General features: G+C 39.2%; 1 protein-coding gene across 2 annotated transcripts; it reads right to left on the bottom strand.

Moving 5' to 3' along the window:
* Positions 1-248: 248 nt before the first annotated feature.
* LOC116253864 (serine carboxypeptidase-like 27) lies at positions 249-13,181 on the bottom strand. Of its 2 annotated transcripts, XM_031628832.2 has the most exons (10): positions 12,808-13,180; positions 9,311-9,678; positions 9,135-9,230; positions 8,952-9,044; positions 8,721-8,806; positions 8,378-8,638; positions 3,819-3,946; positions 3,620-3,715; positions 739-844; positions 249-648 (listed from the first exon to the last, which is right to left on the bottom strand). In XM_031628832.2, exons 2-10 carry the CDS (start codon positions 9,666-9,668, stop codon positions 508-510), a joined length of 1,365 nt encoding a protein of 454 aa, XP_031484692.1. In that variant the 5' UTR covers positions 9,669-9,678; positions 12,808-13,180; the 3' UTR covers positions 249-507. The 2 variants fall into 2 exon arrangements, with proteins under 2 accessions (XP_031484692.1, XP_031484693.1); XM_031628833.2 differs by lacking the exons at positions 249-648; positions 739-844 and adding an exon at positions 908-995 and having other exon boundaries at positions 12,808-13,181.
* Positions 13,182-14,406: the final 1,225 nt, after the last annotated feature.

The following is a 14,406-nucleotide window of genomic DNA, read 5'->3' as shown; positions in this document are numbered from 1 at the left end:
CCTCCTGATTAGTTTCACAATAAATCTGTAGATAAACTTCTAAAGCACAAAACTCAAGGTTTATATGAAGCAGGTTCACCCTACACACTCCTAAAGAATTTGCTTGAAAGTAGACGGCACTTTCTAATAATGGAAAAAAATATACAAGCACACTTTCAATAACATGAATCTGTCTCAATGGATCAGCCACCAATATTAAAGTGGCAGAAATGGGGAAAAGAGAGATATATCTTCCAGACAAAAAAAAGTAGACAAAGGTTTCAACTTCTTATTCAATTTGAATTTATTTCTCTATTTATTATAAGTATCGACTGTATCGTATGAACCTTACAAGCATGTAATACAGTTTCACAGACAGCCTATCAATTTGCCTTCAGATAATGGGTGAAACCATTGGGAACCAGCAACAATGTAATTAATAATACAGAGGAGAGACCTTTGTACTCCCCAGTTCGCTATTTTCTCCCTTTTAACCCAGTAATTGTACATAAATATATCTCTAGTATATCAACTTGGCATAGGTTGATTATGCAAGAAGGATCTGAATAAGATATAAGCTTGCCGAGGGCGATGAAGTGGAACCTCGTGCCCAGCACCTCTGATAGTTACGAAGGTCAAGCCCTTGTACACCTGACTCCAACCACCGACCTGAGAGAGAAAGAGGGAGAGAGAGAAAGAGCTATAAAAGTGCAGAATTATGAAGATAGTTCAATGTGCTTTTACTTGTACGCAACTGACCTTCCCATTGTCATACCAAGGGTACCAGTTGGTGACAGTTGGAAGCTTCAAAGCATCTATTGAATATCTGGTTGCAGTCACGGGAACAACTGCATCTGCATCTCCACTGGGCAAATGCAGCAGGAACCAGAAATTTGCAGCACAATCAGATTTAAGGTCATAAAATGATCAGTCAACAGAAAAACTATAAAGCGGCCAACATACATCTCTTAGTACAATCCAAATCGCCCTTATCAACCATGCAAACTTTCCAAGTACTAGTCAAAGAAGAAAAGTAACTATTTAAATTTCATAAAAAACTAAAACCATTGTGGTCAGATAATCAATTTAAAAACATTCAGAAGGCCTGTAACAATCAACATAGGATGAGCCAACTTGATATTTTGGCACTATCATCACAAAGAAGAGATTTAGGGTTTTGGATCCCTCATTTTCTCAGGAAAGAATGAAACAAGTGAAGTCTCTAAAACAAGTGAAGTCGCTAAAAGGTTTCAAATCTTTCTTTTATATTGCTTGTTGCAACCAGAACCAGTATTGGGGTGTTTTCGCTTGAGCCAAATGAGACGAAAAGTGGAAGTAGAATCATAAGATTACTTGCTGTCACAAACATCACTATGTGATGTGAAATTAAACTAAGTTGCTTATTGGTAATAATCCATATGAACCAGAAGGATTACAATAAATTTCACCACTTAAGATGCATAATTCCAAGACTAGAAATTTAAAGTTGCCCACATTCGTGGGGCATCCTTTGCCCATGTCAAACAGCATACCAATCGTAATAGCCATTTTCCTTAGCTTGTGGCTCTTGATAATTCATAATTCTTACTTCACAGTGGCATGAACTTGTCCTTGCCTTTGGCTAACAAGAATGCAAAATCAACACTTGCCAACTTTCTTTTTATGGTGCCCCTCTGCTATAATGCGTACATGCTTTTGTTTAATTTCTGTGTGGTTTTGCATGCTTATTAATTGATAGACAGTGGAATTTGTATTCTCCTAGCTCTGGCCCATGTATCGTGTCTGAGTAGGGGTACTATCGCTCAAGCTTTGCATTTAATTGTGTAAATCAATCCTGTAACTAAATTTATTGCAGTAAGCATTTTACTATTGTTCTAATTTCAGCCATAAATTGCAAAATCTCTCATGTACTTCTGTTACAAACTGATGATCTCAAGATGCCTACTAAAATTTGATCTAAGAAGAAAATGAATCACTTTCAAGATTGCCAATATTTCACCTTCCCCGTAATGAAGATATCTATCAAAAGGCATGCATAATGATGATAAATCCTTGAGAATCATGTTAATTTGGGACTTTAGAGATATGCATAATGATGATAATCTGACTCATAACCTCTTCTTAGCACTACAATGTGTTGTAGAAGTTCAAAAAGGGGAAATGGAAAAAAGCAGTGGCCCAGGGAAGGGGTAAGGATCAAGAGAGAAAAACGAAAGACGTTGCCCATGAGCAAATGGATGGAGTGTGTGTGTTTGATCCTAACAACTTCCAACTGTAGCCTGACTACTGTTGCATCCCTATCTTCTTCCCTTCTATTAAAAAATGTCTAGATTTTCATGACGAAGGAGAAACAGAGAAATAGAATGAGAAGACAGGGCCATCAGGATCTGAATTTCCCATCATATATACATACATATGTATGTCTGTGTGCGTACATGCGCACGCGCATATGTGTGTGTGTGTGTATATATATATATATATATATATATACACTGGATGCTTTGAATCAGAGGGGCTTCTTTTTATGAATTATTCAACATTTTAAGAATTTGTGACATTTTGATTTTTAAAAGTGTAATCTTATGAAGCTAATAAATGTACATAGCAAATAAAGAACATAAACATAATTTACTATATATTGAATACAATATTTTGGGATTTTATTTCCTCATTAATTTGAAAAGCTGCCTGAAATTCAACATTTTTGTCATTTTAGTTGTTCAAAAAAGTGAAGTAATTCAAGTTACATATTGTAGGCACCATGAAGGCAATATAAAGCCACGAGGATACACAATGGCATTGCGTCCTTTGTTCTATGTGCTGGGCACTGTCAATCTGTCACTAAAATGAGGAGGAGGGAGAGTAACCAAAATATGATTCCAGAAAGGAGCTTCTTCTTCAATTATTCAAATGTTCAACAAAATCAAAGATTCAAAAGAAGACCTGAACCCAAATGACTTCTGAACTCATTTTGGAAAAATTATACCTACAATCCATTTTGTCTATATATATATATATATATATATATATATATATATATATATATATATATATATATATAATTATATACTGAGAAATTTTTAAAAAACAAAAACTACATGACAAGGGAGGTTAGAACATGTGTTTGACTAAGTAAATACAATAACAGTCAGAAATGTCAACAAGACAACATATGTTTTTCCCAGATAAAGAATGGCTCTAATCTTCAGAGGATTGAAAATTGTGAATGCAACTGTTGGTAAATGGGATAATGGTTCCTTTTAGTTGAGCAGTGAGCCTAGTCATACCAACGATGTTGAGCAAATTATACCAAAGAACAATTTAAAGTCCTACATCCTTATTCCCCACCTCCATCAACTGTGTGTAGGACAGTAGGTATATATAAAGACATAAACATACTAGAGAAAAATGTAGTTAGCTTTGACCTGGACATGAATTAGTGTCCAATTTAATAGATTTTCCTTTATGGAGTTTCAAAAAAGAAAAGATGCAAGTGTTATAATGAGATGCATTTTTAAGTGCAAGTCTATCCACCAATATGTTATTATTGATAATGCAATCTTATGATGAATGGTAAGGGTCCCCGAAAATCACCATATGTAGTAAAGGAGCAACAGAAAGCAAATTAGACATAAATCACCTGAAAACCCATATCCGGAGGCCACCTGCTAGAAGCTCCTGATATATAGGAAGCATTGATTTAGGGGAGTCCTGCCAGGAGCCAGTAAGAGTATCACTGCACAGGAAGAACCATCGGTCAATAAGAAAAATCGAAGCTGACTAGAATACCCTGTACTTAATAAACATAATTTTGGAAGGCTTCAAGTAAATCCAGACACCTGCATGATGTCCAAGGGTAGGGAATTCCGGTTATATTGGCATGCATTGCCTTCTGTACATCTGGACTATTGAAGTATATCTTGGAATATCGCTCTGTGCAAGGATCATATGCTCTAGACAACCATGGCTGTTATAGAACAAACTTAAAAATGTTAGCTCATCCGCCATAAAAAACTTAGAATCTTAACAGAAGAAACGCCTCCGTAGTTGCCTGATGCCACATTGTTCAAAGGGAATAAATTTGCATCCATGGTCATTAGTATAGGCTTTCTGACAGCTTCAACAAAAATCTATTTCGGTAGAACATATCTTTTTCTTTTTCCTGGAGAAAGTTTATGAGGTCCTAAGTACCAGATAAATCCAAAATTAAAGTTCTCAGAAATAGTGCTCAAAATCATATGATGATAATGATATCCTCAATAAGTTCCTATTTTGCTATGAAAATATTCGCCCTTTTTGGGTCAGAAGCATTCAGAGGCAGGAGTTTGTGAGATCACAGGATCTGATTGCACTTCCAAGTAGGTATAGTGAATAATTAGTGTTGAAATTAGAAAGTTTGGTTTTAAATGTGGTAGTTATTTGACTATTTAAAAGTTAGGGTTCCTTTTTGTCTTTTTACTATTTTATTTGTCCTCCTCTTGTAACTGCCTCAGCCGTGCCCTAATCTCCCTTTAAGCAGAGATTAGAGCACGAGATGAAATATACTTTTTCCGTCTCTCTCTCTCTCTCGTTCTCCCCTTCTTCATCACGTAACATGGTATCAGAGCCTCCGCTGGCGTGATCGACTCAAGTTTGCTGGCGTGATCCTCTCGTCACTTTTTTCGAGTCTCAGTCTTACTTTAGTCATACTTCTGCATCATCTGAAGTACCATGTCCTATCCCTTTACCTATCCCTCCTGTCCCGTTGCAATCCTTTCCATTTCCTACTCTAACTATGAATAGGTTTCAGTATCCTCCATTGGTCTATACTCGGCGACGGGACCCTTCTCATGCTCAACCATCAGACTCTTCTCAAGATGTGAGCTCCACTGAAGTAAGAATACCTGATGTTGTTCTTTTAGATGACTTGCCTATAGCCCTGCGCAAACGCAAGAGACAGTGTACCATGCATGCATCCTATCTCTCACTTTGTTTCCACTGCCCATCTTGATGATCACTTACAACAGTTTCTGAAGGCTATGGCAGTTCATACTGCCCCAACTTGTCATCAACAGGCCTTACTAGATTGTAAATGGCGAACAGCTATGCAAGATGAGATGGATGCTCTCGTACAGCGTGGTACCTGGGAGTTGGTTGATCCACCTAAAGATTGTGACATCGTTGATTCCAAATGGGTATTTACAGTCAAATATAATTCAGATGGGTCATTAGAGCGATACAAGGCTCAATTAGTGGCTAAAGGTTACACTCAGACATACGGGGTTGACTTCTTTGAGACGTTCTCTCCAGTGGCACGATTGGGCACTATTCGCCTTATTATTTCTGTTGCGGTACACTCTGATTAGCCTATGTATCAGCTTGATGTGAAGAATGCTTTTCTGTATGGTGATCTTGAGGAGACTGTATATATGCAGCAACCACCAGGGTTCGAAAAACAGGGGGAGTGTAGGAAAGTGTGTAGGTTGAAGAAGGCTATCTATGGACTTAAACAAAGTCCCAGGGCATGGTTCGACAAATTATCAGAGGTGGTTTCACAATGTGGATTTGAACGATCTCCTTTGGATCATTCCCTATTCATCAAGAAGACTTCCATAGGTATAGTTGTCATGATAGTTTATGTTGATGACATTATCTTGACAGGTGATTGTGGTCGAGAAATATTTGCTACAAAGGTTTTTCTTCAAAAACATTTTGTCACGAAGGATCTTGGTCACTTGAGATATTTTCTTGGGATTGAAGTTGTGGAAAACAAAGAAGGTGTAGCATTGTCTCAAAGGAAGTATGTCCTTGATTTACTGCAGGACACAGGGATGCTAGGGACCAAGCCCGCTAATCTCCCTATGAATCCACGTATTCACCTTCATGATGATCAATCAGAACTAGTAGATTCCCGATCTTACAGGTCTCTCATTGGAAAACTACTTTATGTTACTGTAACAAGGCCAGACATAAGCTTTGCTGTTGGAAAATTAAGCCAGTTCATAGAAAAGCCTAGAAAAGTCCACTGGGATGCGGCGTTGATGGTGTTGAAATACCTAAAATCATCCCCAGGCAGAGGCCTCTTCTTTAAGAAAGGTGAATCTCTTGATATTGTTGCTTACAGTGATGATGACTATGCAGGGTCTGTTGATGATAGAAGGTCCACAACTGGCTTTTGTGTCTTTGTTGGGGGTAATCTCATATCATGAAGAAGCAAGAAACAAAATGTAGTCTCTAGATCAAGTGCAGAATCTGAATATAGAGCAATGGCTCAAACGGCGACTGAGATTACGTGGGTTAAATCTATGCTAACGAATATGAGTATTCATGTTCCTCTTCCTATGAAAATGTATTGTGATAACAAGGCGGCCACTTATATTGCAAACAATCCAATATTTCATGAAAGAACTAAGCACATTGAGGTGGATTGTCATTATATTCGTGATCTTATAAAAGAAGGTGTGGTGTCTACAGTTCATGTAGCTTCTGAAGACCGAGCAACAGATATGTTTACTAAAGCTCTTCCGATTGGTGATTTCTCTAGATGTTGTGACAAGCTGAGCATGATTGATATCTATGCTCCAGCTTGAGGGGGAGTGTTGAAATTAGAAAGTTTGGTTTTAAATGTGGTAGTTATTTGACTATTTAAAAGTTAGGGTTCCTTTTTGTCTTTTTACTATTTTATTTGTTCTTCTCTTGTAACTGCCTCAGCCGTGCCCTAATCTCCCTTTAAGTAGAGATTAGAGCACGAGATGAAATATACTTTTTCCGTCTCTCTCTCTCTCTCTCGTTCTCCCCTTCTTCATCACGTAACAATTAGAGCAGCTCATTGTTCAACTTGGTTTAGCCTCTCAAAAAACTCATTAGAAGAGAATAATGGGCATAAGCTCGTCACAGCTGCAAACAAGCGGGGTACGAATACGATGTGATTATCTCAACTGCCCCATATAGGTTCATTTATGAATATTTTTATATGTTTTAATAAGTTGATATCATATTTACTATATATATTTTATTTATTATATTTTATTTTACTTTATTCTTAATATCAAACTAAATGTTCTTGTTTTATACCATCAGTCTCATGCTTGACACATGCACATGCCTCATCTCGACACAAGCCATAAGCGAAGCTATAGCTGGCTTGTGGGTGAATGAGATGGGCCCAAATAAGAAGTGTTCAATGTGTTGAGCATGTTTGCCCCCGGAAAAATCTTCCAACCATCCGCAGTTAAAAGAAGCTCTACAATGACTTGTCAGCAGTGCACTAATTTGACAGTCGACTGACATAGTCAGATTCATGGAGACATTAGGATCAACAACATAAAAGTCAGCTTCACTTTACTATGAATGAAGAGGACAGCGCATAGTAGTCCCTAGTACACTACTTCTATTTCAGAGGCCTATTTTCCTTATGAGCAAACATGCACAAGCATCTTCATCTAAACAATTGTTTATACAAAATTAGTCACTGAAAGTTCATGATCAATAAGCACATCCAGAAAAGTGATTGTATTAAATATAAATTTCACTAGAAAGTGCAATGCTGACTAAAATGTAAGAATAATGATATTATAAAATTGAAAAGAACAACTCATTACTCGACTCTACCATATAGACCATTTTCACCCCTACTCTACTTTCTAGGCTTATGGCCATTGAGGAATTCATCTCTGCTTTACTTAACCATTCCAAAGTAGGCTTTTGGGGTCGGATGTGCTTAGAAGAAGTCAGCATGTTTTCTATTCTAATGAAAAAACATAGTATCTTTAAAAAGAAAGGAGAGGAATGACTTGCATAAGAAGGCATACAAGTAATTTATAGGCAACATAAAGCAATTACTGTGACTATGCCGTTGACCATGGTGAAAGTGAGAGGGAAGAACTTGACTGAAAAGTGAAATGTGATTGTTGGAACTGCCAATCACAATTTGGATTTTTAATTGCCTACAACTCAGAGACGAATCTTCACCAAAAAAGTGCCCCATTTGGAAATATCATGGCATGCTTTTTAAAATCAAAATATAGACATTTTTATTTTGACATCTACAGATAAAGGGAGATAATAAAACATTATTGGATACCAAATTTATACCAAATGACTTTGGCAAAGTGGATATCTCCTTCACAAGGAATGTTAGAAATGAAGTAAACAGAACTAAATAGATAACAATCTTTAAAAGGAAACCTGTTTAGTTTCTAGCACTGAAATCTTAAGTAACCAGAAATGTTGACTAGGAAGCAAAAGATTCCATGTGGCTGTATAGATCGTTAGTGTAACTTGAAGGCTCCAATTGCAAAGATGTCAGAGATGATAAGAAAACTAAACGGACTAGGGAAACAGCACATAGGTGTGTCCAATATAAGAAGTTTATTAGGCGAGCGTAGGATTCAAACAGAACCGGCAACAGAAAACTCACGTAGTGGGCCTTAAGTGATTTCCGGCGAGACCCTGTTTTATTGCAGGAAGGGGTAAAAATACTATAGGCGTCAATATTTCCTTCCTCTTTGTCAGCAAGGTCCATAGCTTTATTGCATTCGACCGAAGGGTGTTGAGAAGAGTCGAAGAGGCAAGCTGCTCTAAGGTAATGATATGTGGAATCTGAAATCAAACCATGATTCCACCAGTACTCAAAAGTGCCCACGTAATCATGGTAGTCATCTGTAACAGCATTTCCTACCTGAAATACAACTTTAATAATGAGAGTCTCCACCTGATACCTCATCAAGAATATGAAAACGCAACAAAGCACCTATTTTTACCATGAAACCTTTGAGGTTGATAACAGGATTCTGCACACCCTGATTCCTTTTGAATACGAGGTGAGCTAACTGTGGAACATAATGCCCTGAGATTGATATAAAAGAAAAAAGGCCACGTTACATTGAGTTTAGCTTGTCAGTTTCTTAAAGACACTATTTCAAAGATAAGACATGAATGAATCACAATAGCTCCATAAAGGATGAAAACGGCTGCTCGCGAACTCTTATTACCTGCATAACTTTCACCGGAAATATAGAAGTCCCTGTGTTTGTATTGAGGAAATCTTTCCAACCAGTTAATAAGAAACACATATGCATCTTCAGCTACAGGTTTGAAACGAATTAAAGTTATCGTCTGAATGTACAAGAATGGGCACTGCCCTGCACTTGTAAATGAATTCACAAAGCAAACACCTGTTCTTTGGTCTCCGGTGTCGTATAGATTTGATGAAGTATTTGTGTAAGAGAAGCCCACGCCTGCTGGCGACTCCAAGAACAGCATATTTGCCACTATATGTCCACGGATTTTCTATAAATCATCCGTCAATCAAGACAAGAACAATTATCAGATTTTCCCAAACCATACTTACAGTTGTTCCATGCGTATTTATTCAAGAAGAGTGTTCTCCCATCAGGGTGAATATGAAAAGGCCCCAACTCTTCCGCAGCTCCATAGGCGATTGAAGAACATCCCGGCCCTCCGTTCAGCCATAGCACAAGCGGCCTTGAGCTTGAATAAGTAGGGGACTCAGTAAGCCAGTAAAAGAGTGCCCTTCCCGCCTCTTCATTAACAGTAACATAACCGGAGAACTGAGAGAAGCCAACACCTTGTGGTTGTCCAGGCAACTCGAATATCCTATCTCTTTCTTGCCCCTCCAAGTTCTGACACTCCACTTTTATTAAGATGATGGCCAAAAAACACGCAACCAATACCGCATTTCTTTTCATTTCTTCTTCCCTGTTTAAACGAACAACCAAGGGTTCAGTTTATCGTCCACGAACAAGTACACAGGCTCATCTTCAATATTAAAAAAGAATGGTGCAAACAAGAACTAAACCTGCTCCAGTTAAAAAGCAGTCAAAAGAACCAGCTTGAATTGCGTGTTGGAAAGCATCATTTCAACTGTTTGGCTGCCATGAGCGCATCAACGCACGCGTGCCCATACACGAAATATGCAATGTTCCAATATTTCCGTTATCTAATGGACAAAAAGGCCTCTACAGTCCAAAAGATGGGTCCTGTGGAATGAAGAATTGGAATACTAGGAAGGGGCTCAGTTTCCGCAGATATCACCAAAAGGTCTATCTTCCTAAGCAGGTACCTTTCGGTGGATAAGATCAATCTAAAAGGTTCAAGCATAACATAACGACCGTCACTGGAGATTGATAATTGAAAATGGGAGAAGGGGAAATGCAGCTACCAGCGGTCTACCCCTGATGTACTCTATCTTGAGACCTCAATAGATTATGAAATCAGAAATATGTAAAAGTATGTTTTTGCTGCATCTATGACTGCTGTAATAATTATACCTTTTCCTTGTTTACATGTCAATTTATTCAGGTACTACGGAGTTTATCTCCTTCTTCTGGGTTGTTGACTATTCCATTGCTAAATACTAGAGATTAATATTTTATATTTTTGGCAATCTGCTCCAACTGTATTTGATGCTCTAAGCCTTGGATGGTTTTACTGTAAATCTTATTCTTTGGTATTCTATAAAGGTTCCATTATGGAGTATATGTTCTGACGTTGGGTTGCAGTAATCATACAGAAAAACGTCTCTATTTATCTCAAAATTCGTTTCCTGATATTTAATTTCCTTTCCACTTCACACCAACTTCAAATCCCATCGCCTATTCCTGAGACTTTGAGTTTTGATAACTTCTGGAGACATCGAATGAGAGCCACTGAGCCGTGACTCTGGATTTTGTTAACATTTTGGGACATCAAATGAGAGCCATCCAAGGATGGATGGCCTCCTTTTCACAGCTTTTTATATTTTATTAATAGTTTTTGAGATTGTGTGAGGAAAATAGAATCCTTCCCCCTCCCCACCCACCCTCCCTTCCCCACCGCCCGCCGGCAGCCTTTCCCCGCGTTCGACGACCCATCATCGGCGATGGGAAAAGGAAACCCCCTTCTCACGTACATTATTGACCTTGAAGCCATGTATAGATGAATGAGAAAATGGGCCGCATGCATTATTGGCGTTGAAGATACCTATGGCTATGGCTAAGCCATGGCATCGATTCCGACACCGGGAAGCAGCAACCAGGATAACAAGGGGATACCATGCAACTCTATAGTCGAAGCAAGCTGATGCTGAACAAGAAGAGGGAAGCCCATAGAAGACTGTTTGGATTGCTCCAGATTTGCTCTCTCAGGGGATCCCGATAAACGCCCGATATATCAAAGATGTGAAACTTTTTTACTTGACTTTTAGTCAAAGCTCTACACCGAACGGAAAATCCGCGACAGGTTCAAGATACAGCGGAATTTCCATGCTCTATTTAAATTTTCTCTAGTTGCCTTTAGATCTTTCTGTAACCACTCCGAAAGAACAGTTGTCTACAGCCAGATCTTCTCTGGCTGAGAAATCCCCAGAAACAAATCCGTGTGGGCCTCAGACTTTCACAGTAAACTGGGATGAGTTCCAAAATTAATCTAAGGAAGTATAATAGACACCAATGCCACTGACGGGTTTTACCGCGTCTCCGGTTGGCAGTTCCTAAAAACATACACACCCCACACAAACAAAAGCATACAGGAGAACGATACTCAAATTATTGTAGTTGTCGGCTGAGGGTGATGTATTTATTCACGTAAATAAGCATTAATCAAATACAAAATCATAAACATGGAGAACGCTTAATTTTTCAAAATTTTTACAGGCGTCTTTCTAAAATTTTAGTATGTAAATTTTAGTTTTTTTAAATATTAAAGGGGGAAGACTAAAAATACTGAAAATCCAAGACTTCCCCACAAGAATTTATGCGTTTAAACTGAATGTCAGGACTTACTTTTCAAAGATTGTGAAGCCAAGCCAAGTGGGAAATAATAGAATTTCTTGAAGAGATACCACTCTGGTATAGAACTGTTTTACTTCCTTTAATGCGGATTTCTTAAATCGCACCTGTTAGGTCCAAAATAATGAAAAGGGACCTTGTCTTGGCATCCAAATCAAATCTTCTAAACCAATTGGTTTCAAAAGATCTAAGGTGACTTTTAGCAGACTAATAAACCTTAATAAAATGTTTGAGAAGGAAAACATTGTGTTACATTTTTTGTCTTAGAGAAGATGATATGATTATAGATGATGATAGATTTATTCTTAAATCCGAAAATCAAACAACGAACATAAACATTTTATATATGAAATAAAGACATAACATACTCAAAGTGTGTTTTAGAAGCATATTTTGGTAAACGTAATGCTCTTTTTAACAATAATCGAAATACTAAAACATGATAAGGTCGAGACTTGTTTGCAGTTTTTCAATTGATACAGTTTACAATTTCCTTTCTATGGTCCACAAAACGCACTTATTTTGCTTTCTTGTAGTTAGCAAAAGAGAGTCATGCAGAAGAACTTTTGATCGTAACTACTTAATATTCTAAAATAATGATAAACATGCACCTTATCAAGGCAATTGAAACCAGTTTTGACGCTAAAACTTCTAAATTTAGCATTATCTGGACGAGCATTTACATCTTCATTCACTTGGACTCGATTAACCTTGTCGCGCAAGAAAGTTGAGCCAATTTTTACGACCAAATGAGATTCAAAGTCCAAAAATGCATGAATGAGATTCAAAGCGAAGGCAAGACATCTCGCAAATAAGGTGGGGAAACGCGCGGTGGTTTTGGGTGAAAATGGAGGGAGGCGAGCCAGTCACTTCCAGCATCGGCGGCGCCGCCGCGGGGCATGGGCTCGTCCAGAGCCCGTCGACGGCCACGGTGGCCGTGTCACCGGTGTGGCCTTAATCGTGAACAACAACCGGACCAAGGAGCTATATCTATCTATACAGGGATTATCATAATCGGATATGTGGCTCGATCGGCTTCAAGCAAGGAGAATGTACTCACCGTCGGCCACCGGAAGCAAAGCACCAGGGAAGTGGATCACGGAAAGCAACGCCGGCGGGAAATCGGCGTCGACGAACTGATCAAAGAACTCTTCAGGATCTGGTGAACTGCCATTCTTCCGCGCCTCTCTTTCACCGAAGCGGCCGCGGCAGTGAAGGGGAAGCGAAATCAAGTGGCGGCTGTCCGCGATGCCGAGGACCCAAATTTGTACCCGTCGCGTCCGGAGACTGCTGGAGGTAAGTCGATGGTGACGTCGATGGACTGATCAGCAGCGCAGCCGACTGCAGCTCCAATCTAGAGGCCTCCCTGCCTCCATCCCCGGTGCTGAGGTGAGGAGGCCCCATGGCCCATACATCTCCCCATGGCCTTGCTTTAACCGCCCGGCAGCAAGGCTTAGCTAGGTCCTGATAAAAAGCACGCACACCATCTGTTTGAGCAATATCGGGAGAGAGGGACACTTCCAGATTTACCATGACGAAGGAGCCCACATTTGGCAATGACCGATGAGTCGGGGCTCTTACCAGGCGGAGAACAGTATGTCCATTAATTAGTGTCGCGCATTTTACTGCTTGCAGTCAACGAGTACTGCTGAATCGAACTGACAATCTGATTTTGATCGACTTTTTCGTGGGAAGAAGATTCATAGCAAAGACAAAAAAAAAAAAAAAACTAGTAGCGCTGCATGGTCAGGGTGTGCTGGTGGAGTTTAGATGCTGGAGCTAGGGCTGCACACGAGCCTAGTCGAGCTCGAGCTTGCCCAGCTCGAGCTCGACTCGACTCAACGAGCTCGAACTCGAGTCGAGCTACCTAACACAAGCTCGAGCTCGACTCGATTAAATAAAGTCGAGCTCGAGCTCGACTCGATTAACTCGATTAGCTCGTCTAAATAAAATATGATCCTTCTTTTTAAAATATCTAGTAAATTTCATGACGTGGGATGAAATTTGTTTACTCGTCGAGTATAAACGAGTCGAGTCGAGTATAAACGAGTCGAGTTCTTAAAACTCGAACTCGACTCGTTTACTCATTCGAGTTTCATTGTAAGCTCGAACTCGACTCGTTTATAAACGAGTCGAGCTCGAGCCGAGTTTAACCGGGCGAGTTCGAGTCGAGCCCGAGCTGGCTCGACTCGTTGTGCAGCCCTAGCTGGAGCCACATGGTCATGACATTGCTGCCTCCGTCCAGTAGCATAAGACCATCCGCTTCCTCCCTTTCTTTTTTCTTGTTTTTTGTTTTGTATTTGTGTTGAAAGGGCATAATAAAGCACTCCCAAAGTGACTCCTCCATTCAGATGGCGTTGATATGTGATAATTTAAACAAAGCATAGGCGCCTCTGATATCTGAATAAGTGATTAGTTGTTGCTGTTGGAATCCATGAGGGGTTAGCCTAGTGGGTAGAGAGGGTCAGATTGTTCTTTTGTTTTGAATCTTCAAAACGCCAACTCCTTACTACAAAAATAGCATGAGTATGCAAGTTGATCATAATATGATGTTTTATTCAAAAAGCAAGCTTATACTTTGGAGATAGGGGAAAGAACGAGGGTTTGAATTTTTTATTGAGTGGTAGGATGAAACACTTTCTTGTTTTTGCTTTGGGGA

The sequence above is a fragment of the Nymphaea colorata genome, chromosome 5 (genome assembly GCF_008831285.2).
Source record: "Nymphaea colorata isolate Beijing-Zhang1983 chromosome 5, ASM883128v2, whole genome shotgun sequence".
Lineage (NCBI taxonomy): Eukaryota > Viridiplantae > Streptophyta > Magnoliopsida > Nymphaeales > Nymphaeaceae > Nymphaea > Nymphaea colorata.
This window is presented reverse-complemented; position numbering and strand designations above follow the sequence as displayed.

Bases quoted from the DNA above. Each gene is read 5' to 3' on its own strand.
- LOC116253864 (XM_031628832.2), bottom strand. From the start codon at position 9,668: ATGAAAAGAAATGCGGTATTGGTTGCGTGTTTTTTGGCCATCATCTTA. The intron at 9,045-9,134 runs GTGTTTGCTTTG...TCAAACCTGTAG, and splicing joins CACCGGAGACCAAAGAACAG to CTGAAGATGCATATGTGTTT. The intron at 3,947-8,377 runs GTGAGTTTTCTG...GTTCTATAACAG, and splicing joins AATCACTTAAGGCCCACTAC to CCATGGTTGTCTAGAGCATA.